Source organism: Rhodamnia argentea, chromosome 1, assembly GCF_020921035.1.
Source record: "Rhodamnia argentea isolate NSW1041297 chromosome 1, ASM2092103v1, whole genome shotgun sequence".
NCBI lineage: Eukaryota > Viridiplantae > Streptophyta > Magnoliopsida > Myrtales > Myrtaceae > Rhodamnia > Rhodamnia argentea.
Genome location: NC_063150.1, coordinates 18,551,937 through 18,576,911, shown reverse-complemented (window position 1 = coordinate 18,576,911; position 24,975 = coordinate 18,551,937). Strand labels below are relative to the sequence as shown.

At 39.5% G+C, this 24,975-nt stretch overlaps 1 protein-coding gene across 2 annotated transcripts; it reads left to right on the top strand.

Moving 5' to 3' along the window:
• The first annotated feature begins 9,845 nt into the window (after positions 1–9,845).
• On the top strand, positions 9,846–12,374 carry LOC115727304 (aquaporin NIP1-1-like). 2 transcript variants are annotated; one of them, XM_048280709.1, is made up of 6 exons: positions 9,846–9,894; positions 9,930–10,056; positions 10,209–10,433; positions 10,875–11,072; positions 11,421–11,482; positions 11,940–12,374. In XM_048280709.1, exons 2-6 carry the CDS (start codon positions 9,937–9,939, stop codon positions 12,157–12,159), a joined length of 825 nt encoding a protein of 274 aa, XP_048136666.1. In that variant the 5' UTR covers positions 9,846–9,894; positions 9,930–9,936; the 3' UTR covers positions 12,160–12,374. The 2 variants fall into 2 exon arrangements, with proteins under 2 accessions (XP_048136666.1, XP_048136671.1); XM_048280714.1 differs by having other exon boundaries at positions 11,945–12,135.
• The last annotated feature ends 12,601 nt before the right edge of the window (positions 12,375–24,975 follow it).

Below are 24,975 nucleotides of genomic sequence, written 5' to 3'. Positions count from 1 at the left end.
AATCACATTACCTATCTGACATGCTTGTGCTAAAACACAAAATTTTATCTAGTTATATAAAGGAGAAGATACCAAAGACTCAAAATTTTAACGACCGAAGCTTATAATCAAGGCTTTTACTAATAAAGAAAACCTAAAGTTATATAAAGGAGAAGATACTAAAGACTCAAAATGATCTAGTTTCTTTCATAGATATGGTAGAGGAAGTGATTGAGAGTTACGACGCTGGAATTTAATCGGTGGCGAAGATCTGAAACTATAATTGAAGTACGAGGATTGAAAAATATTTAAATTGGGAAAAAGGTAAAGATGAAGACACATTTGCGAGAATATTGAATTCTTTTATTGATTGGAGAACCTTGCAATGTGACTATTTAAAGCCATCATTCGTTGCACAGTTACAAAGGGAGGTGAGACAATTCAAATGAAATGAATAACTTCCCTTCCCAGTCTCTTATTACTTAGCAACATTTGAACCCGCAAATGTTGTTGCTTACCAGTTACTTGTCATTGTCAATATCGATGACTTCTTCTCCAAATAATTGATATTTATTCTCATCGGTTGCATGTCGATATCAATCACTTTATCCCAAATAATTAATATTTATTGCTAGCCATAATCAGTTACATGCCAATATAGCTGCTACCAAATTCTGTTACTAATGATTGAGTCTACCACTTGTCGACTATAATGAAAAAGTCGATCATTGATATATATATATATATACTGCAATGCACGTCGGACCCGCTACGTAAGTGATTAGAGAATCTCAATGTCTCCGATGCTGAACACCTCTCGCCCCTATTAGGCTGTTACTTCGGCAGTCCTATGAGCACTCGCGATTTTGTCATTTAGCCTACTTTTGTCACACACGACCCAAAATAAAAAGACACGGTCAAAAGTAATATTTCGTCTTCACATGAAAGAGTGTCGTGACACTGACAAGACCATTAACACAGCCCAGGCCAATCAAATCGGGAGACGCAGTCACCCAAGGGACAAGCTTGGTCGTTGGTTATTTTCTGAGCTTTGTATCATAACTCATGAGATGGTTAAGGATGCATTGTTTTCATGGTGGAATATGATTTCTGAACTTCGGCAAATTCTATAGCTTTTCCTTTAAATTCCTTTTTTTTCCTTTTTATGCATAAGTCACGCCTATCAATTTGGATAATTACTTAAGTAATTCCTTAAAGTACTATCTACTTAAATCAAAACCGACAAAAGTGAGTTGTGTACGTAAAAGAATAAAGAGACCGCCATTTACTAAAGATAAATCCAATATTAATAACCAACATCACCTACGGAAATTATTTGATTTCAGGTGGGCAAATAAAACTTTAGGAAGAGAAAAAAATTATCTGGACAAGATACAGCCACAAAACTTCACGAGAAATATCAAATATTTTTGCTATTGACTAAATTACTACTTACACATCCATAAATTCCCATATATATAGAATCACTTAAACAAAAAGAAAAGAATAAAAAAAACAAATATATTAGTAATTGTATTCAGATTCTACATCTACAAAAAATAAATTCTTCTAGCACGATCCTAAAACCTTTCTTGTGTGACGTGGGCTTAGCCTCTTTACGTTCTGCCTCGGCCAGATCGATCACTCTCTCGAGAAACCATTGCAAACACGGTGGCTTGATGTGCCTACGCTCCGAACGAATTGGTTCTCCAAAATTACTTAGCAAAGCTTGAAAGTAGAACCGAATAGCGTTTCTCCTCTTCATCCACACATTCTCGAAAGCACCCCTTTTGAGCCATCGTCAACCACTCAATTAATCTCAAACTTGTCAACATTTTTCTTCCTAGAGAGATTGATATCGTAAAACTAGAAAAGGCGAATTGCAATTCATCTAGTGTAGGTATTTATAGATTCCTTACTTTTAGACGATCGATTGTAACTTGTAAGTACAATTAGGATTTGGTTTCCTATTATAACTTGAAAGTATACGTATCTTGGGATAGGCAGTTTTTAAAGGTTTAAAAGATGATATCATAATCTACTGTTACTAGGAATTTGGAACTGCGTCATTGTCTATCATATGCTTAGGCTCTTTCCTCCATTAATAATCAATAACAAATTAATAGGAAATTCGACAAATTCTTCTTAGGGTGCAATCCTCATGTAGCGCAAAATAATACGTTACATCAAGATTGCAACATAGTCACCTAATATTTAGTTGTTCATTTTTAGTAATGACAATTCCATTCACTATATTAGTTGATAGAATTTGTACTTCAAGATTGCTTACTTCCATCATCTCTCTATTGTATAACGCAAAGAGGATCTCAAACTTTTGAAGGATCAAAATATCTTTTTCTTTCACAAAATTTTCTTGATTAGTTATTTTATCAATATTCTACCAATGGACAAGACGTAAATTAATATCCTTCTATTTAATATCTCACATACACCATTTTTTAAATTCTAATCTTTTCTATCTTGTAGAAAATGTTGAAGAAAAAATTTTCAAATCTTGAAATATTTTCTGTTTTTATATACATGTGTCAATAATTACTCTATACAATCAGTAATTTGAAAGTCTTATAACAAAGCGCATTATCTTTTACATGTTAATTTGCATAGACCCGACATCTTCACTTTTGGTCGTATATATAGTAAACTCACTCAGAAGTTCCTTTTCAAACTCAAACTTTTTGTTTAAGAAATTTCATGATTGCCCTTGCTTCCTTTAAAATTAATCACAATAGCTAATAGCGAATTCATGATTAATTAATTGGTGAACATAATTTACACACTAAATTGAATCTCGATCCTTAACTTGATTGATCTCACGAAGATCCCATCAGATTTCACTGTTCTGCAATGTTGAGTTACCTTAACATATGCCTAAATGGCAAAGACAAGACTTTTACAGTTGTACCTTTTGGTCCCTGTTAAGCCTTGAAATCGCGCTCTCGCTGCAAACTCTACTATATCTAAGGCCAATTTGGAGCAAACTCGCGCTCGCAACTTTTCTCTCCTTCTTTTGAGCATGACTGAAAATCAGACCTTGATGACTTATCAAGCCAACATAGGACGACCAATGCTAATCTAGGAAGGCCTCACGGAGTAGCAGCTCGCTAGAGTTTGCCTTAGGTCTAATACGAAAATATTCATAAAGCGGGTTTTTTTCCAATTTAATTTTTTTTAAAAAAATATTTACGGATTTGACCCTCGCTTGATGGTTGGGGTGCCGAGCGAGTGGGCGCCCTCCCCCCCTCGCTCGGCGGTTGGACTACCAAGCGCCGAGGGGGGTTTAAAAAATTCGTATTTTTTTAACGTGTTTTAATTATTGGTACTTATAATATTTAGTTTATTTCGTACTTATAATAAATAATATTGTAATTATGTAATTAATTAAAAATATTCATAAAATAAAATTGATAAGATATATGAAAAAAATGAGATTTTCATAATATATAACAATTGTCAACTGCAATAACATCTACTAATAATGTCATCCTTCATATGACCTCATGTTCCTCAAGCAAGTTGTTTCTGGTGTTCAGCAGGTTTAATATTGTATCAAGGAGGAGGACGAGAATCCGGATGAGTAAAACGTGTATATGACGAAGGCATATCTTGTGAAAATATACCGCGCCCAAATGCTACATATCCTACTGTAGGAGGGCATTGAAAAAAAGGAAAGAAATTGGATCCATATATATTAGCGGAACTAGGTGGAGTCTGCGATAGTGGATTGTTAGGAAATTCAAAAGCGGATCCTCCGTGATATGGGCCGGCAAACTGTGCGAACCCTACATTGAAATCTGATCGGCCAAACCCCGGAGTGAACCTTAGAATGAAATCTATCATATGATACTCCAAAGGGTAGGGGACGACATCACCACCTAGATGAGCTCGAGTAGTCCTTCGAGTCCGCCGAACGGTTTCGGGTGGGTTATCATCTTGTGGCCCAATGGATTCTGCTGTAATTGCTAGTTGGGCCGATGGCATCATTGTTAGCCGCCTTTTTTCATTCTATGCGTATAGCATTGCTCTAGCTATATTCCCCACAACCGCTCAAGATTGACTAGATGGATTGAAGTTATCTATGATATGTAAAATTTGTTCGACACCATCACCCTAGTAATTATATCAAAATTAACAAAAGTTATGAAATAATAACAAGTTATGTTACTAAAAAAAAATTAATGAATTAAATTGAAAGTGTTTGCACGAACCGTTATACCCATTGCGACCCTCGAAATGGAAATCCACTTCCGAGTATATCTACGGTATCACTCCATATATCGTGAATGATAGTGAAGTGCCTCTGTTGCAAGATCACTATTGACTATATAATCGATACAACGGTCCCACATATCAATCCACCGTCTGTGTTTACCTACCTAATCCTTCCCAACTGGCCTTAATTCAATATCATGCAAGGTCGTATGATCACACGGACGAGTAGGTATTGGCCGCCGCATACCGAACCGATGAAGTACTCGGTTTGGATAATGCCACTTAACTATCCAATAACAGATGAGTGGGATACGAGCCCTCCAACAATCTTATCCCCGCCAGCAGTAATATGGTAGAACCTCCCGAATGTCATCGAGGTATGGCTCCTAAATAATCTGGTATCGTAATAAAACATATCAAATTAAATCAAGAATTAATTTAAAAGCTAACATTATATTAAACTCGTTGGTTTCTATCATTACTTACGTCTTCTGATCCTATTCTATCGAGTTGGTAACTCAAATGTGGCAATGTATGTGTGGGGACCTCTGTTGTCGGTAGGCCTTGACTCCACTTGCATAAACAAAAAAAAAATGAGATTTTCATATATTATACGCACTAGAAAGAATTAATGACTCGCAAACTAAAAAGGCAATAGATCACATACCGACTACCGAGAAATGCATCTTCTAAAGGATGACGATCTGCTAGGGATGGGGAGACACATCCGAAGCGCTCGTACGCCCAAATCTGCAATATATGTAGGGTACCCCCGATTTGATGCTTTAATAGATCGGTTGTACTACATAACTCCCGATATAACTACGCAATCGCTGTTGAACCCCAACCGTACTACGTAGGGCTGTTGAGGTTCTCAAATAGTGGAAGAAATAGCAAATTAACCCGTGCTCTTGATTTATCCGCGAAAATACATCCTCCAATCAGGCAAAAAATGAATGCCCTAGGATGCTGTATTATAGTGACGTCATCGGCATCTAGAGGAAGATCATCAAAGTGTTCTATCAACCAGCCTAAGTTTATCTGCGTGCCACGCAAATTGGGTGGGCAAACACTAAGTAGGTCATCACAGAGAGGGCCCCAATTGAAATCGGTAGAGTCGGTAACTACACGTCAATTGATGGGAAGCCCTGTGAGCACCGTTATATCCCCAAGCGTAATCATGCGTTCACTTTTCGGCATATGAAAGGTGTGGGTCTCGAGCCTCCACCGCTCGACCAACACCGTAATCAAATGTCAATCTAGCTGGAAATATCCCATCATATAAACTCCATAAAATCTCGAAGCTTGAAGATACGAAAGTATGTGCGGATCAAGTTCATCTACGTGCAAGATCGATCGCCGACATCTAAGGAGTGCATTTTAATCTAGCTGTGAAATGTGATATAAATTATTAGTAGCAATTTTGATATTGTTGTTGCGAATAATAGATGAACTACTAAATTTCTCAATTACCTAAGCATTCCATACGGTTTCCGATCTATGTTGGGCATGCCGTATAAGTAGTGAATCATCTTGAGATCCCGGCTGAATGTGAGTCCTCCGTGCCATATTTACAAATGTGATATTATCTCTATCATTAAATTGACATATCTAATGTAAATATGGAATAGATAAATAGAATAAATATCGCGTAATTGTGATATTATAACATCACAATAAATTAATATATAAAGAGTACACATTATTCAAGATAGCTAATTTACATAATTCACAACAAAAAAAATCGATATGTGTGCACAAATACTCTTGTTGTGCCTTGATTTTCCACATATCGCACAATGGATATGGGAAGTGCTACTGCTCGGCGTCCTCTTATTCATCTCATTACGTATACGTAATGCATGAGGCCTTTCTTTCTTCCTAATGCGGCTCGGGTCCGGCATTGTAGGGTGTTATCCAACGTGTATCACTCATCTACATACGCCTCATAATCAATTCCATATGCTTGACAAGCTGTAATTACATGGGAACATGAAATTTTAATATCTTGAAATTTCCCACATGTACACGTTCGTAGGTCTAGGCGCACTATCTGTTTCTGACCCCTTGATCCTCTGGATCCGTCGAGTCCAGCTTTAACTTCGAAAATCCCTCCATCGTAGTCGAAACATATTACTTCGTGCCTATTTGCACGTTAACAGTTTTCGCTCAGCCTCTGACCCACAAAATGTGTAAATACATGTCCTTGGTCCTTCTGCATCATGTACATCGTTTTTCTCGTGTCAAAATAGTGGACCAACTAATAGAATATCTTCTCAACCATAGCTTTTATTGGCAGACCATGATAAACCTTCAACATGTCATTGACCGATTCAACTAAATTTGTTGTCATTGATCCATATCTTTTCCCTCTATCATAAGCCTTCGTCCATTTGTCCTTTGGAATCTAGTCACACAATGCAGTTGTGCGTGCATCCATACCCCTAATTTCGTTCATGATACGATCGAACTTTCGCTTTTGATTCGCTTAAGCTGTACATTACAATAATAATTAGTACTTCGTTCTCAAACTTATGAGCACGTATTTTTCTCAAATTTTAAAATTTACCTGCCGCCTCAATAATGTCTTTGCCTTCGGCATTTTTGAATTGTTTATTATAGTTGCTTACAAGATGCCGAACCCAATATTTATGGTGGTCATGTGGAGGATGTCACCCTGCTGTTTCTATTGCTCTTTTAATCCCCGATATGCATGTCTGATATTAAACAAATATTGTCTCTATTAGTGACATATCTCCACAACAGAGTCATAAACCAAGTCCAATTATCAATATCTTCCCAATCGACCACAGCAAATACCAATGGGAATATATGACTATTGCCATCAAGTGAGGCCGCTACAAGGAGTGTTTCTACGTGCTTCCCATACAAATGAGTACCATCAACAAATATCAGAGGCCGACAACTTGCAAAGCCTTCAACCGTCTGTTTGAAAGTCCAAAATATCCGGTTGAAAACGGTACGGCTCTAATCTAGGTTCATGTGATTATCGATCACAAAATGAGAACCAGGATTCCTTACCATCATTTCATTCATGAACTTTCTCAACAAACCATACGACTCATCTCATCCTCCAAAGGCTTCAACAATCGTCATTTGTTTAGCTGCCCAGGTTTTACGGTAAGTAGGTTCGAAGTGCAATTTGTCTTGAATCTCCGTCATCAATGCTTTGATTATGATATTTGATTAGGCGATGACCATTGCTTTTATCTGATTGCATATATATCTCTGATTAAGTTATTGATGATCCCATGACATTTGAGGATTACTACATGTGTGTGACCCATTGTACTTAATTATTCTCCAAAATAGGGTACCCACTTTATTAGACGCGTAGAGCCTCCAATCACACGATCCATTCCGATTACCACACCTTATCACATATTGTGACTTATTTGTGACATCGCTGTGAAGGTGATGATTTCTTATCAGAGAGTACTCTTTCGCAGCCAACCGTAACGCGTCTCGTGATGAAATTAACATGCCAACATTAAATTCCTTTGATGGATCAAATAACATATACCCCGGCTTGGCTCTTATATTGACTTATATCATATCAAAGTCGATCTCTAAATAGGGCGGTGGATGTACCAACGGCAATATGGGATTGCTGCAATGGGTGTTGTAGTAAGCCTACATATTGTCTTTTCCGACATCTTCCTCATCACTATCATCAGTGTCGATCCAAGCATAATCTTCTTCATCGTTATCATCTCCATCATTATCATCATTATGATAGGGTTCCATGTACTAATTATGCACACCAACGTCATCTTCACCAACATTAGAACCTTTCCCAACTGAATCATTTATCACTTGGTGTACAGTTACAATTGCATAAAATTGTAAAAATCCCGTAGTACCCGTCCCAAGTACAAATTGCTAGATCATCCTAACGGTACTATCATCATACACCTCTATAATGTCATATATGACACAATCTCTTGTTAAAATCGGAAATCTATATATCAGCTTATGAATATATTGCTTAGATATTATATTCAACGCGCTTTCTATCGTAACATGTAACAAATCAAATGTCGATATGTTTGCAAACTCCAGCATGGTAGATTGTCCGGCTTCGTAATCATGTCCAATTCTTTTTGCACTATTCTACCTCCCCAATATACAATCACAAAAAATGTAAACGATATTATGCTAAATAAAGAAATTACAAATTATTTCTCACATACAATTCAATAAACATCATCCCGAACACATTAACAAATTAACATTATAACAATTAATATATCAAATGAAATAAATGTACGATATAGCTCTAAGGGCTTAGAAAATGTGTGATCAAAGTGCATGGGTAAATTCGAAAAATTTGGAAGCCAATTTGTCGAAAGGGGCAAAATCATCATTTTTGAAAGCACAAAAAGTCAAATTACCCAAATTAGGATTTGGTCAGTTGATTGTGGCTATTTCTTATTTTTCAAGATTTTCCAGAATTCTTTGAATTTTTTTGGTAGAGATTTTGCCAAAATGGAAAAATTGTTATTTTTTTTTTAAATCGGGGGCCAAATACCCACAATCGTCCATGACCAGTTGATTGTGGTCATTTACTACTTTTTCAAATTTTGAATGAATTTTTTTGATTTTTTTTCTTTTCTATGATTTTAAAACATTTTTTAATCAATTTTCTATTTTTTTATTTTTTTATTATTAAAATTTTGAAATTATTTTAAAAAACTATTTTTCGGATGGGGTCAAATTCAGCCTGTGATTCTCGGGCCATCTAATCACCTATAAATGAATATGGACATAATTGCGAAAATGAGTCCCAAAAAAATTTTAATGAGATTAAGGCGAATTTTTTTATTTACCCTGTCTCCAAGTACTATATCGTGTTCTCCTTTATGGCTTTCTATAGCGGCTCCAACTGTTAACCTTTTTTTTTAAATAGAGCCGCTAGAGAAAGCCATAGAGTGATAGAACGTTCGAGGTGAAGGAAGAACGTCTCAAGGAGAGGGAGAGCGAGAAAGCGTTCGGAAAAAAGAGAAAATTTTGAGGATGAGAGAACGAGGGAAATGAAATTTTAAAGAAGAGGAGGGGGAAGAGGGGGGGAAGGCGCAGAGGCTACAGCGCCCATGAGCCTGCAACGCTTGGCGCTATAGTGAGCGAGATGCCGAGGGGGGGAGGCGGGGGCCCCCACTCTTGTTCGGTAATCCAACCGCTGAGCGAGCGAGGGAGGCCCGGCCTCCCTCGCTCGTTCGGCATTCCAACCGCTGAACGAAGCTCAAATCCGTAAATAGTTTTATTTAAAAAAATAATTTCGTAAATATTTTTTTTTTGAAAATTAAATTGGAAATAAAAACCCTCATAAAGCTCTATTAGATAAAAAGGCGGGAAAAAGCAACGATTAAACCCAATTTAAGTTTACAACCTAAAATAATGAAATGGTCCAAAACTTTCCTTAATGGATCTTTTTTGCCCTGTTTAGTCCCATCCATAGAACAAATCCATCTCTCCCATATCTTTGCTGGTGAAAGGAAATATGTCATTTCCTAATTTGCTTACCATCAAAAAGCATGAGCCTAACCCCAAAAAAAAATAAAAATAAAGAGCAAGCTGGCATACATCATCTTTATCCATAACTCTTTCAACTTTCAAGTACAAGTATAAATTGGGCCTGCTTCTTTCCGAATGCCAAACGGAGGGGTTCCTTATCTTGAGTATTTTCTCTGAAATATCAGCACGAAAATGGCAGATCAGATCAGTGGGAGCAATGGAAACCATGGAGTTGTCTTGGAAATGGAAGACACTTCCAACACCAAGGAAGAGATTAAGAGCACTTTCTTCTCTTTTCCCTTCATTCAAAAGGTTGCTTGCGTTCTCCTCTCATCTCCATCTACTCTTTCTTCCTCCAATCCCTTCCTTCTTGTTTTCTTTCTGTCCTTTTCTTTTCCTTTCCGTATTCAGTTGGATGTTCATCAATCTTTTGAGGCGCAAGCGAATTTCTCGCAACGTTGCAGTTGATTGCGGAGGTCTTCGGGACCTACTTCTTGATATTCGCGGGTTGCGGATCGGTGGCGGTGAACTTGGACTACGACAAGGTGGTGACGCTGCTGGGGATATCGATAGTGTGGGGTTTGGCGGTGATGGTGTTGGTGTACTCGGTCGGACACATCTCCGGCGCCCATTTCAACCCGGCTGTCACCATTGCTTTCGCCACCTGCAAGAGGTTTCCATGGAAACAGGTGCAACCATAACTCCTAAGCTACTTTTGTCCATCTCCCCATTTAAAATATGTCCCAATCCGTGTCAAATGACGGACGCCAAATTTTGCTTGTTTGACCTGGCAGTCCGAGGCCTATCTAGAAAAGCTTTTGCTTTGATCACATGATTCTAAGCAGCCACCAGCTTTAGAGGCCATTAGTTACTGGTTGGCAGTATCTCGTGGCTAGCTCTTGAATGGTTTGCAAAAATGATCCAAATGAATGAGCTTGACGGATCCAAATCTTTCCCAATCGAAGAATCCTCTAAATTTCTTACGAGTTAATCTGTTCGCAATCTTATGTGTTCTATCTAAATCTTGACTCGCGAAAGCATCAGTTTAGGCAATCAACGGAGGATTCCTTCATTAATTCTTCGCTAAGCTAAAACTTCCTCTCGGTTGCATTTGCTTCTTTGGCGTGCAGGTACCTCCATATATATTGGCACAAGTTGTGGGATCGACGTTGGCGAACGGGACACTGCGGTTGCTATTCACTAGGGAGCCGAACCATTTCCTAGGGACTCAACCGGCCGGTTCGGACATGCAATGTTTTGTCTTTGAGTTCATCATCACTTTTTACCTCATGTTCATCATCTCGGGCGTTGCCACGGACAATAGAGCAGTGAGTTCTAACTTCTTTCTTTGAATTACTTGCTGATAATTGGTGATATTTCAATGGAAATTGCTGTACAATTAGAGCAGCCGTCACCGGAGGGATATGGAGAATCTTGCATATTGAATGCGAGGAAGAGAATCATTACTCATTCGCTCATCACATGCCGGTTGATGGGACTTCTCGCCACACAATTGGCACTCGATTCTTCTGAAGTTGATTTATACATTCGTTACAGTCAAATTAGATGATCTTCCGCGTCTTGGTTTTTAAATTACAAAAGGACTTTAAAAATACGAAATTCAATTATCACTTTCATTAATTACTTAATTTAATTCATGTTTGCGATTGGTGCAGATAGGGGAGCTCGCTGGCCTTGCTGTTGGTGCTACAGTCTTGCTGAACGTGATGTTCGCAGGGTATTGACCATTTCTATTCCTTTGTGTTCATCTCCCTCTCATCTCAGGCTGAAAAAAAATTCTGACCGTGGTTATTGACTTAAAATAAATTGTACGTGATCGGCTACATCTTTTAAAATAAAGAACATCATAGGATATAGTTTGATCTGGTAAGATGTTACTGTTCCAAATTATCATGTAAATGTCATAATCTACACCATCAATGAAAAGACCATCCTCAACCTTTTCCTAAATTACATTCTCTGTATGTACTTTGGCCGGCAATTCAAAGCGAAAGTTTATCTTGATTATCAAAATCATTTTCCTCGGATGTCAGACCAAACTTCTATCCCATGAAAACTTTCGCTCTGATCGGGCGAGAATTTTCGTTTTGCTAAGAAACATAATAGTAGTCAGGGAAGAAATTAAGGATTTCGTAATGATAATATGTTTTTTTTTTTTTTTGGGTGGTGGTTAGGCCAGTAACGGGAGCGTCAATGAATCCAGCAAGGAGCTTGGGTCCGGCGATAGTGTTTCACCATTACGATAAGCTGTGGATCTACATCGTGGCACCGACAGTCGGGGCAATTTCTGGGGCGTGGATCTACAACTTGATCCGGTTCACTGACAAGTCCATCCGAGAGATCACCAAGTGTGGTTCCTTCCTCCGGAGCTCCACCCGGAACAGCTCTTCTTGAGTCAATCTCGTTCGTCTCTCTCCCTCTCTGTTCGGTCAAACTTGCTCTTCTTCTTTTTGTTTTCTTTCCCTTTTCCCCTTTTGGTTTTTGCTCATGATGTGTGCATCATAGCGAAAAGGGTTAGTTTTCATACTTCGATTGATGGGTTATTCCCTTCTGTCTGATGTTGAAATGTTAGTATGTGTTTGTATTTAGGAAGTTATTTTCCTAATGACCGGTACATTAAGGGCATGAATAATAACATTATTTCTCTATTTATGTTCTAAACCTGTTTTGAGAACAAAAATCCGTTTGACAACGCAATTTCATTTTTCTATTTCTGGAACAAATTTTTGTTCTAAAGATTTAGAATAAAAATGAGAAGTTAAAATTATCAGCTTCTCTATTTCTGGAACAAAATTGAGAAATAATAATTTTTATCATGCTCACTCTCACTCTCTCTATTGCATCCCAGTCGCCGGTCCGGCATCCGCCTGTTCGCCGTCCATAGGCTCTCCATTCGCCGGCTCGCCGTCCACTAGTAGCTGATCCGCCGGCCCACCGATCTCAGACAGCCCTAGATATTTTATGATGTTACCGGAACATAAATACTATGTCATTATCAAACGTGTTTATTTGCTTAGAAACTCGTCCAGAACTAGAAATAGAAAAATCTATTTCTATCCAGAAATTGATTCCATAAACAAAATGATTATCATTCGAACACTAATTCCAACCTCATCCGGTTCGCCAACAGGCCCCTCCGAGAAATCACACAGCCCGATTCTTTTCTCTGAAGTTCCGCCGGAAGTCCCTATCCTTGTAAGAGGGGTTTTCTCCTTTTATTTGTGGAATTGAAATGTCACGAGACTCGTGAATGTTATTCAATTGTCCGTTTCTGTAAGAAATTGTTTCCTTTCATGCTGCTGTAAAAGTGAATTTCCCCACATGTCACAGGTGACTCGCAGAAAAAATAAACTAGCTTAAGCAAAGAATGAAAGAGAACATCTAAAAAAACCACTCTCAGTTGTGAAAACCTACAAAAACCATAATCGATTTAGCAATTCCATTTCAAATTTTATCATACATCAGCTAGGGTTCTAATCCAATTTTTTGTATCATAATCGATATGCCTTGTTCGACTCTCCATTTTTCCATGACAGTTGCTTAAGGTTACTGAAACAAGTGTGGTGTCTCATAATCTGGACGTGCCACTGATGTTTTGCACGTTAATCCTGTTGATTAGTGGAGAAATCATTAATAATAGGATAAATGAATCTAATGAGCTATAGAAAATAGTTTTAAAATTTTGATAATGTTGTAGAAATATTTTGCGGTTGATGATGCTGGAGTTCTTCCCCGAGAATGTGTTTTGTTCTCTTTTCAGCAAATAAGAAAAGGCACAACACAACAATAAATGATGCCTCACCAACTAATTGCGGTCGGCCGTAAGGATTGTATCACGCCATTGCACACAATCTTCATTAGATCCTCTTAATGCTCTAAGTACTCCCTATCTTTCTATATTGTCTCCTTCCTCGTCCTTCAAGGTCTTCTCCCTCTCTTTTCTATATCGTCTCGTCCCTCATCCTTCAAGGTCTTCTTCTCCTGCCCCTTTTAACCCATGCTTCAATCCCTTGCTCACGTCTCCTCACTAGGGCATCCGCAGTTCTTCTCTCAACATGGTCACTGGAGCGGAACAAGAGAGTCTTCGTTGTAGAGGAGACACCCGTTATGGTGATTAATGAAATGGTTGTAAGTTTCAAACTTTTGGTATAGTTGGAAGTTATGTGTGGATGTAAATGCTCTAATCGACAGTGTTGATGATTTGTCTTGTAACTGAGCTTGTTATGTTCTTAGCTTTCTTGTATATGGGTTTGCACCCCCTTCGTGCCCTATAGTAGTCTTTTCTTTTACCGGTCAAACCATCTCAACCGTCCTCTCATATTCTCCTTGATTGGAGCAATGCCTACCTAATAAATTCATCTTTAACTTGTCTTTTTCTTGTGTGCCCCATATCTGATAAAGTATTCTCATCTTCGCCGCAACCATTTTAAAGAACATGAAAGTAACAGAAGTTGCTATTTTTAATGCTCTTCGATTTGGCATGTAGTGGCACTTCACTGTATAAGTGCACTTAATTCGAGCTGGAAAAGCTAAAGCTTAGTGTGACTTTTACTATGTCTTATGTCTTGGATCTCTACTTTAGAACAATGTCATATCATTCTTCCATTCGGTTATATGTAGGATTTGTATGCCGATATTGCTATAAATGATAAAAGAGAGTTGCATTGTGTGCAATCAGTAAGTGCAGCAAGAAACTACTCTATTAGATGAAAGGAAGAGGAACCTGTTCTCCGCCACCAGTTCCACAGGAGCATAGGTATTCAACCTATTTTCAGGTCATGAGAGTTCGACTTCATGACATAGAGAGTGACTCGTTTTGTTGGTTTATTGTCAGCAATTTGGCATTACAGTGGCTCTCTATTTGAGAAGGTCTTGTAAGGCATGGCCACTGTTTAGTACAGAAGCTGAAAGGCAGAATGTCGATGACGTATTTGATGGTTTGGTGCAATCTAGACCATCTAGTCTTTCAGCATTGGTGAAGGATGCTCTTAAATTTTGCCGGGGTAAACTATATGGGGCATCATTGTCACGAGAAAAGGTTTTGGAGTTGCTTATTCAGAATGTTAAGTATCTATTGAGTGTTAGAAGATTTCCAGGGGAAAACGTACCCCATTTTTCTGAGAGTATACATGTATGTGCGGCCACAGTTACCGCATGCTTGAGCAATGCGGAACTTTTAACATTCTCTCGAGTTTAAACTGATGGACAACAGTTGACAACGATATCTTACTTGTGTCATTGGAGTTGTTATTAGATATTGTGGATAAGATGATGAAATGTCACTTTCACTTCCCGTGCAGGTTGTGGCTTGAACGCAGCTGTATCTGTTTTTCCACAACTGTAAACCCTTAGCTAGACTGTAACGTCCTCATTCAATTACTTTTCAAGTGCAGTTATGTACAATTCTTTGCTATTTGTGAGAGATGTCTTCTGTGACGCCCTGAAACTCGTCTTCTATAAATAGTGAAATTCAGACTATAGAATGACCGTGAATTTCGTTTTGTCTCTCAAAATTATATTTTGAGAATTTGGAAATCGAAAATCGATTAGTTTTTGGAATAGTTTGTCGAATAGAATCGAAATACGATCGATTAGTTAATTCGATTTGAGATTGAAATTTCTCGAGTTCGAGCCTTAAAATGGGTTGAGCCAACCATCGAGAATCTTGAATTACCCTCGATTGGATGGCCAAATGTCCAATCTACCCTCATATGTCAAAGTACCAAAAATGCCCCTGAAATTTTGGAAAATTACGATTGTGCCCCTAGGGTTTTATGAGCTAAGAGACAAGGCTATTAACTCAGTAGACCCCACCTTATCAGCTCAGCCATAGTCAAAATTTCCAGAATTCTCTCTCTCTCTCTCTCTCTCTCTCTTGCACACGTTAGCCCCCCCAAACCGACTTGCACTACTCCTCTTTCTTCCTCTTCGTTCTTCATTTTTCAACCACGACACCCACTGCACAAGCTACCAGGACAAACTACGACACTCACAAAATCCCATCGACACAACCGGACCGTCGCCGCACCGCCGGAGTCGCCGGAGAACCGGCTGGAATCACGTCGGGCGGACTGCCCTGTTTTGGGCCGAATCTGCTGTTGCAGTTGCTCGGCACTTGCTGCTTGAGTTCCGGCTGCCATCGCCGCCTTCCACGGAAACTCCAGCCTTCCCTAGACCACTATCAACCATCCTGCGCCGCCTGCAACCGCCGCGAAGCCGCCGGAAAGGCGGGAACAACCGCTGACCCGGTCTGCTCTGTTTTGGCCCCAGTTGCACCGGTTCTGTGCTCAGCCACCAGCCGCCGCCACGGCGCCTCTCTCCACCCAAATCCGACCACCACATACTCCTCAAAACTCCCTCGAACCATCCCCACCAGCCCCGCGACCTCCCGTCGCCGCCGGAGCCCCGAAACAGCCCAAAACCGTCCCTCCCCTGCTGCTGTACAGTGCAGTTTTAGAGTCTGACTTGGAGAAACAGAGCCCGTTCGCATAGTAAACGGACCCGAAACCACCCCAAAATTTGTACACACCTTCCTCTACCTCTCTACGACGTTTCCATCTAAAGAAAACCCCCAGATCAGTCCTCGAAATTGAAACTGTACACGTCGCCGTCCGGACTGCTCAATCTGCCCTGTTTTTGGAGAAACAGGACTGTTCTGCCCTTGCCGTCGCTGCTCCGGCCACCACCGACCACCGACGACACCCTCTGACCTTCCCCGACCTTTGGCCGCCGACCCCAGCTCCGGCCACGGCCCGTAGCCACCGTTCCAGCCCCAAACAGTCTTGGCCTCCCCTGTTTTCTGGACTTGGGTGCCCTGTTTTGGGCTTGGGCCAAGATTAGTTGGGCCTATCAAGTGGGGCCGAAGCCCATTTTGACTTGGACCGTGTCTTACCTGGTTGGGCTTCGAAGTTGGGCCTTGAATTGAGCCCGTGGGCCAAAGAAATTAAAGAATTGGACTCGTTGGACGGAAACTAAGGTTCGCCGATCGTTCGAGTTCGAGGCTCGCATCGAAGAATTTTTCAAGGACCGCCGCCAATCTCAGCTCGAGTATTTGACTGTGAGTTGACCTCTAATCCTTGATTAGGTCTTTAATTACGTTTGGATTAGTCTTCCTATATTATTAGGTGTTTAGGTAGTTCGATTAGGGCCGGTTAGGCGAGGAAGTGGATTTAGGTTAAATGGCCCTAATCGGTTGGGTTAGTCATATTTATGGCAGTCTGATTTGAGATTGCTTATTTTGTGCTTGGCCTTGCTTGATAGTGAGCGAAGGATTGATTAGCCAATAGCGATCGATTAGTTAATAATTGATTAGCGATAATTTTGTTGTTATGGATTTTAGTTGATATAGTCGAGTTGGGTTTATATTTAACTTGACTTATTAGCATGGATTGTCTATAAATAGAAGGCCATTGACTATCATGATTACATGATCGTTTGATAACCGTCCATCCCGTATTTACTTGCTAAAGCCGGTACATAGCGATATGCATTCAATTGTCTGTTGTGATGCACGTAGCATAAAAACGGCATGTGGTCAAGTTTTGGGCATCCGGTTATAATTTAAATAAAGTAAGTGGCATGACTAATGGATGAATTGAGTGATCACATAATGGATGATGATTCGTGGCCCGTCAAGTTCGTATCGTATCTTTTTGTACGGATCACACGACTTGTCGGTTGCCCGACCTTCCATGTCGAGTCATGGATTGTCGGTTGCCGGTCGCAGCTTGTAACGGACCGAAGCCCTTTAGGGGAATGCCTACTTGAGATATTGAGTTATCGCTTGTGGTTGCCGTCGCCGAAAGGAGTCGGGACGATGCCCGTTTATCAGAAGTCGATTCCGGCATTGTGTTGTGCGGGTCGAATTAATGGACCCCAGCATTGCGTTGTATGGATCCAAAGAATTTCATTCACGAAAATCATCATTAATAAATGGACTGCGTGTGATGTCCAATGTTGCTTATGTTTGAGTGTACCATAGTTCTTGATTGCCTCGATGATCGTCTCGAGTTGGCATGGTCTCATGTTATATTCATGGTACACATCTGCGTGACTTAATGTCAAGTAAGTTGCATGTGAGTGATATGAATATGTGATTGCCTGATATGGTATCCGGACGAATCATCGCCCTAGTCGAGGCTTAGGCGTTGACTCGCTGGGATTTTTATCTCACCCCTTTGTGGGAACATTTTCAGGTCCGAAGTGATGAAGTTCGTAGGCTGGGAGTCGTTGATTCTTTTTGGAGTAGATGAGGATTTGACCTTGCCTTGTCTCTTGCTCTATAGAGCTAGCTATTATCCGATAGATATGTATTTTGATATCCTACTGTTACGGGTGATATATTTGACTATCCCTGTTGTTTTGTATGGTTGGGAGTTTGTTCGTTTCCGCATGTGCCATATGTTATCGTGGGTCGATAGCGTACCTGGGACGTTATCATTATGACCCGAGGCGATTTGGTAGGGATATTACGTACTCGAGGGTCGTGGCGTGACATCTTCCACTGTCAAGAGCCTTAGGAAGTTGATCTAACTTGGAAGCAGATGTATTTGTAGGGGATGTCTCAGGATTTATGTTAAATGTGTGTCTCCGTTTTGATCCCCTGGACTATTGTATTTGGGGGGGGAAGGAAATGTTCAATTGATGGATTTCAACTTCGATAGATTGGCCAGTTTCTGTTCTTTCTCTTCATTGTATAGGATTTTTTTCATAAGTCAGACGAAAAGTATTGTTCTCTGATTACCTTGCTGTAGAGGTGATATTGTAAATGTGGGTTGGGTTTACTTCTTGCAAGTTCACCACCAATGGGTTTTTGCATTAGCCCCTCCTAAGAAATCAGACTGGAATCGAATTTCCGTCCTGAAGATTTGATATGGTTGGGGCTTTTGGTGGAATGTGGAAATAACAGAAAGGAGAAATGTGGAAAATGGCGGAGCAAGTAGTTCTTGCCACAAATTATAGCAAAAATCTTTGCTTATGATAGGCGGGCGCTGTATGAAATTTGCTTCTTTATTCTCATGATCGTTGGGGAAATACCTGACCGATGGCTTTCCCATTGGCAAATTGGCATCGTCCTGTTGTTTTAATCAGTTTGAATAACTGTCATTTTCCGAGAAGAAATTATTACAAAAGTCATAAGCCTATTTTAATTGTGCTAATTTAGTCTTAAAACTTTTTTTTATGTCAATTCAGTCTTAAACCTTTGTATTCAACTTATTTTCAGGTCCTGAGAGTTGAACTTCATGACACAAAGAGTGACTCATTTTGTAGGTTTCCTGTCAGCAATTTGGCATTACAGTGGGTCTCTATGTGAGAAGAGCATGTGGGGCATGACCGCTGTTTTATTACAGAACCTAAAAGGCAGAATGTCGATGGTGTATTCAATGTTTTGGTGCAATCTAGACTATCTAGTCTTTCAGCATAGGTGAAGGATGCTCTTAGATTTTGCCAGGGTAAACTATGCGGGGCATCATCGTGGAGAAAACAAGTTTTGGAGTTGCTTACTCAGAATGTTTTAAGTATTTCTCAAGTGTCGGAAAATTTCCAGGGAACAAATTTGATCTATTTTGCTGAGAGTATACTCGTATTTCTCAAGTGTGGCCCCAGTCACTGCATGCTTGAGCAATGCGGGACTTAGAACATTCAATCGAGTTTAAACTGATGGACATCAGTTGACAACAATATCTTGCTTGTAAAAAATGAGGATTGAACGGGTTCTAATGCCGTGTCAAGGGATTTACCACTCAAAACTTAAGCTACTAAGTAGTTTCAGCAATATGTGTACTGATGAGCAATTTTCAATTTAGATATGATTGAGGGCAGCATGTGAACTTGTTTGATTATTATCAAGAATGAAAATCACCAACTAAAGAAAACTCACGCAAATAGTAAACGTCTCTAATGATTGATGTATTTATCATTCTTACACTAAAGGTCATTTTGGCAACAAAAGTACAATTGAGTCCTAAAACTTAATGCACTTGCTTAAGTCCTATCGGCTAATCCTTCCATTATCGAATTTCATGATGTCTTTAAACCTATTCCTTTATGATTTAAAAAATATTTTAAATCGTACACTCAGGACGAACCAAACCGGAAAACTGAACCAGTTGTCTTTAAACTTGCTCCTTAATGATTTAAAATTTTCCAATCAGCTTGGCCAATCGACAGAAAAGGGAATGAATTTTAGGGTGTATCGATCTCCATATCGGCTAATCCTTGCATGACCGAATTTCAGCACGTGCAAAAGCCTATACGTGACATAATGTCGGAGTCATTCACAAAGCAACAAAGAGTCCAGGGACATGGATTGGTCTCTAATTTTAGGTGTTCAATGTTCTTGAGGGCTTTTTCCATAGCATCCTTACATGACCAGCTGAGATACACCTAGAAAATTTTGCCCATTTTGTAGTCCATGTATCAGATTAATTTTTATCTTTTGATACAATTCTACTAAATTTGGCTGTTCTCTCTTTCTGCGACTGAACAATTGCTGAATCCTTTCTAAACTAGAATAGATGTTAAAATGATATCCAAACAAAACTCATTCAAGTGCATGAGAACAGGGCGCACTTCGCGACTCTTGCACGGACCTTGCACAGATGTATCACATTATAGACCAGCTCATGAATCCTCATGCGTTAGTGAATTCCTAGGCCTCTAATCCCTATACACTTTGATTTGCAGCATGAAGCAGCCCTCGAAGGTTCCATTGCCATTGCTGGAGCTGCTGTTCAGTGGCTCAGAGACGGTCTTGGGACAATTAGTTCCGCCAGCGAGATCGAGAAGTTGGCATTGCTGGTCGACTCCACTGCGGGCATACTTTGTGCCCGATTTTAATGGACTTTTTACCCCGTGGTGGCGTGATGATGCTCATTGGGTTTGCATTGGGATAACACGGTTTACAAACAAGGCTCATATTGCTCGAGCTGTGCTGGAGAGTATGGCTTTTCAAGTGAAGGATGTGTTGCGCTCCATGCACAAAGATGCAGGCGAGAAGGGCGAGGTTAAGAACGAGAAAGGCAAATTCTTACTAAGAGTGGACGGAGGTGCCACTGTCAATAACCTCTTGATGCAGACCCAGGTAATGAGCTTCCCACGTCTGTTGTCACGTTCATGACCAACAAAATGCCCAACCTGTAAGTTCACTAGCCAAGATATGCAGGCATTGTGTCGGTCATGAAGACCAAAATTTGAACTGTGGCTTCCTGTCTCATCATGGTCGTGTGAATGAATTTGATCAGTATTTTATCCTAATGATAGTCGTACATAATTTCTTGGTTATGTCTTCGACAAGCTGGAGACACGTTGTTAAAAGATGCTGCGGTTGGCAACGTGGAAATGTTCGATTGAAATAGAAGTCTTGTAACTCACATGAATTTTCTTGTTTTCCCATTTATTTCGAGCTACTTTAAATTCTCATCTTAAGATCTACGAATTTTCTCTTTCTTCGTTGGACAGTAATGAAGCCTCATGCATCAAAATGGGTAAGGAAAAGGGTCGTATCAACATTGTGGTCATCGGCCATGTCGACCTATCCCAATTGGTTTTTCCATGTTCCTTTTATTCTTGGACCACGTCTTTTTCTGTATTACTTGGTTATTTTTACAATCACAAAAACTAATGTTAAAAAAAAAGACCATTTGGTTAAAAAAATCATAAAGTGGAATATGAGAGTCTATAATTGTTTGTTTTTTTCAATTACAGTCTCTGTATTACGTTGCTTCCTTTCAAAAAGGCAAAATCAATAGAACTAAGAACATGAGCTTCCGATGATTATATTTTTTTAAAGGGAAAATTAACAAAAAAATTAAAAATCTATTATACTTGTGTTAATTCAATCGTAAATCTTCAAATTTGGTCAATTTAAAACTGAAACTTTTTGACAATTTGTTAACCTAGTCCTTCTGACCAAATTTGGCCCACTAGTTATCAGCTTATTATCATATTCAACTGAATGTTTCACATTTGCAGGAAGGATTTTGCTGATTATGCTGAGTTTTGTTTCTAGACATTCGGTGAAGAACTGGATGACCTTTAATGAACCGAGGGTCATTGCAGCTCTCGGGTTCGATAGCGGCTGCAATCCTCCTTGCCGGTGCTCCAAGCTGAAATTCCGATCCCTGTGATTCAAGCTAGATAATTTAAATGAACAGAAAGTTCCAAACCTCACAAGGTTAAGCATTTCAAACACTGATTAGAAAATTTTTGCAAGGCAACAATTATATTTTTCTTACTCACATTATGCGAAATTTTTATCGGGCACAACTTTTTCATCAGTCCCATTGACTCGATTTTTTTAACTTACGGAAAGCCCGTGGCCAATTATTTAAAAAACGTGGTATAAATAAAAAAAATGTTAGGATCGCGAATTTTCAAGAATTGAATTGAATGAACGGCCATGATTTTCCTTTTTTTTAAATCAAGTCGTCGTGATTGAACCTAAGTGATTTAGATGATTAGAAAGCTCTAAACCTCACAAGATCAAGTATTTCGAATAATCTATTTGGGGAAAATTTTGCAAAAATATATTTATTTACCTCTTTCCCAAATTTAACCAAAATTTGACAGGGTATACCTTTTCCGTCCAACAATAGCAAATTTCTTTGTACCAACCTCTGGCGGGCTAATTCCAATGATCCTGTCCTCGACGCATGGATCAAGCTAGACTACTTCTGTGGTGTCCCAGGTCACCACATCTATCCGATTAGATCTCTATTATAGGTCCTCGAGGTTTCACACACATTTGTTGAACACGCAAATTGAAGATTAATCCAATCATGTACATGTTGTATATAATAACAAGTCTAAAACATTAAGCTAAGTATCAAGAGACCACCAAACAAAGACTGACGCCAAAAGGGTTACTTTCATATTAACTACGTATAACCAGTTATATTTACATACGCATTTACACGTCAAAAGTTTATTTAGCGATATTAAGAGGCTCGGTAACTACTCCTCGTTTATTTACTATTCACCAAGCTTCAAAAAGTTCCAGTACTCCATCTTCCTCCTTTGTCGAAGAAGCATAGTCGTCATGCGAAGTATCCCCCTCAGAAGAGTCGTCTCCATTTCCCATGTTCTCTAAGTTGATCGGCTCGTCGGCAGTGCCTAGGGCATAGTATGGAAAAGGACCTATCAGTTGTTCTCCCACTAGTAGATACACAGCATGGAACCTATAAGGAACAACTCCAGCCGCGAACCCTTCATCCACCCATAAGGTGGACTCATACATAACTAGCTGCAAATATGGCATATCTAAGTGAATCAAATCATAATACTTGACTTCGAACTCTACAGCAACTCCAAAACGACCAGCGGGAGGGGTAGCCGTGGTTGCGAATCTGGAAAGATAAATCACAGCAAGAGTGAGCTACAAGCCCCGCAAGAAAACGTCCAAATCCTATCATCTCCCGCCATGGTACTTCAGCCTCATGTTGTCTTCCGAAATATCACATAAGGCTCGCAGAAATCAAGGGTCAATATAATTTTTACTAGGCAAGCAAAATTACACATATAGCTCCATTAACATTTCGATTGGGTTCTCCATAAGGTCAGAACAATATGCAATTATATAAGAAGGGATGCAATGCAAAAATGTCACCTAGCAATGAGTGCAATTTCCAACATGTCCGGTGGCTATTGGCTAACAACCGATATGATCAGTTGATAACACAACTCCGATCAGATAATGGTCACAGGGCCCTGGCTTTCCCCCGTACACAGCTCATGGTGTCATATTTCTTCTCTGAGGAACAAATGGTTCTGCATACTTGTGCCATGATGTGTCGAATGTCATGTATGCAAGATTTAGCCTAAATGTCAACTTCTCTAATATATTAACCCAAAGGTTCCATTGTTGCTAATCGTTGGCCAAAACAATTCCACACATCATCACAATAGTCTCACATTTAATAGATCAAACAAACTACCTATCAAGGTATCACACATCATTAAAAGATATCAAAGTCATTTCAGATTTTAAGGTGATGATAAACAAAGCCAGTCACCCAGCAATAACTCATCATTTAGATCTCCATGCCGAAACTGAGTACAAACTATACTTTACCAAACTTTATATATTAGTATTGTTCAAGTTTACCCTGTATATAGCTAGCCGAACTCCTACAAAGAGACTCCAATTATTGATAACTTCAGCTAATCAAACCAAGTTATCCGAAACCTATTTCTATTCTTATAGTCCCTATACCGAATTGCCTCAGTTAAACCGAAGGTTCTACACAACAATTCTTAATTGGCCTCATAAGGAATTCCGCGTATATCCCTTGTCTTACTCTATTTACTAACACCAGAGCAAGGTCTAATTAGAAGTTTATTCACTCAAAGCCATAACATGAACCAATTCATCTTCTTCATGTTAGGGAATCACAGCTTCTATTACTAATGTTAGAATCCTGGAATTTATGGCAAAAGGTGCTCATTGAACCGAAATCAAGACTACCAATCTCTCGACCTATCACACTTCTCACGGCCATCACTTTCTCAGTCCCGAGTACCCTTCCATTTTTCTCAATTTTTCCACTCCTAGCTTCTATATGACAATTGCAATGATCTGTTCGCCTTACACAGCTAGAGGTTTGGTACTCCTTCTTATCCAGCAAATTTATCCAATATAGCCACCTCAATTTTTTTTTTAACTCAAATTAACATTCTATCAATATCTCTTAGTCTAGAAAGTACTCGACATAGAATTGGATAGAATTCTTGCCTGTGAAGTTCGACAAGGAAGCTGCGACGTCGTCAACTTGCTCGCATCCTCCCCTTCACAATCGGTGGCCAACGAAAGTAAAAGAAAGTTACTATCCTTCTCCCTCAACTTAGGCATGAATCAGATACAAAATGAGGTTACTTTGGGTTGTTTTGCATGTGCTTTGTGTAATGAAAAGAGGGGTAATGCCACTTGGTGGCTGAAGATGCTATTAAAGCTTGATTGTTTGCCACTTAGCAGCTCAATGAAGCCATTTGGCACTAACATTATTCACTAGCCCCTCTTGATTACACTTGCCCCCACAACATGCACATCTTAACATCTAACATTATTCACTAGCCCCTCTTGATTACACTTGCCCCCACAACATGCACATCTTAACATCTCTCTCTCTCTCTCTCTCTCTCTCTCTCTCTCTCTCTCTCTCTCTCTTGCCCCCACAACATGCACATCTTAACATCTCTCTCTCTCTCTCTCTC

Coding starts and splice junctions, on each gene's coding strand:
- LOC115727304 (XM_048280709.1), top strand. CDS start 9,937: ATGGCAGATCAGATCAGTGGGAGCAATGGAAACCATGGAGTTGTCTTG. Junction 10,434..10,874: donor AGAGGTTTCCATGGAAACAG/GTGCAACCATAA, acceptor TTTGGCGTGCAG/GTACCTCCATATATATTGGC. Junction 11,073..11,420: donor TTGCCACGGACAATAGAGCA/GTGAGTTCTAAC, acceptor CGATTGGTGCAG/ATAGGGGAGCTCGCTGGCCT.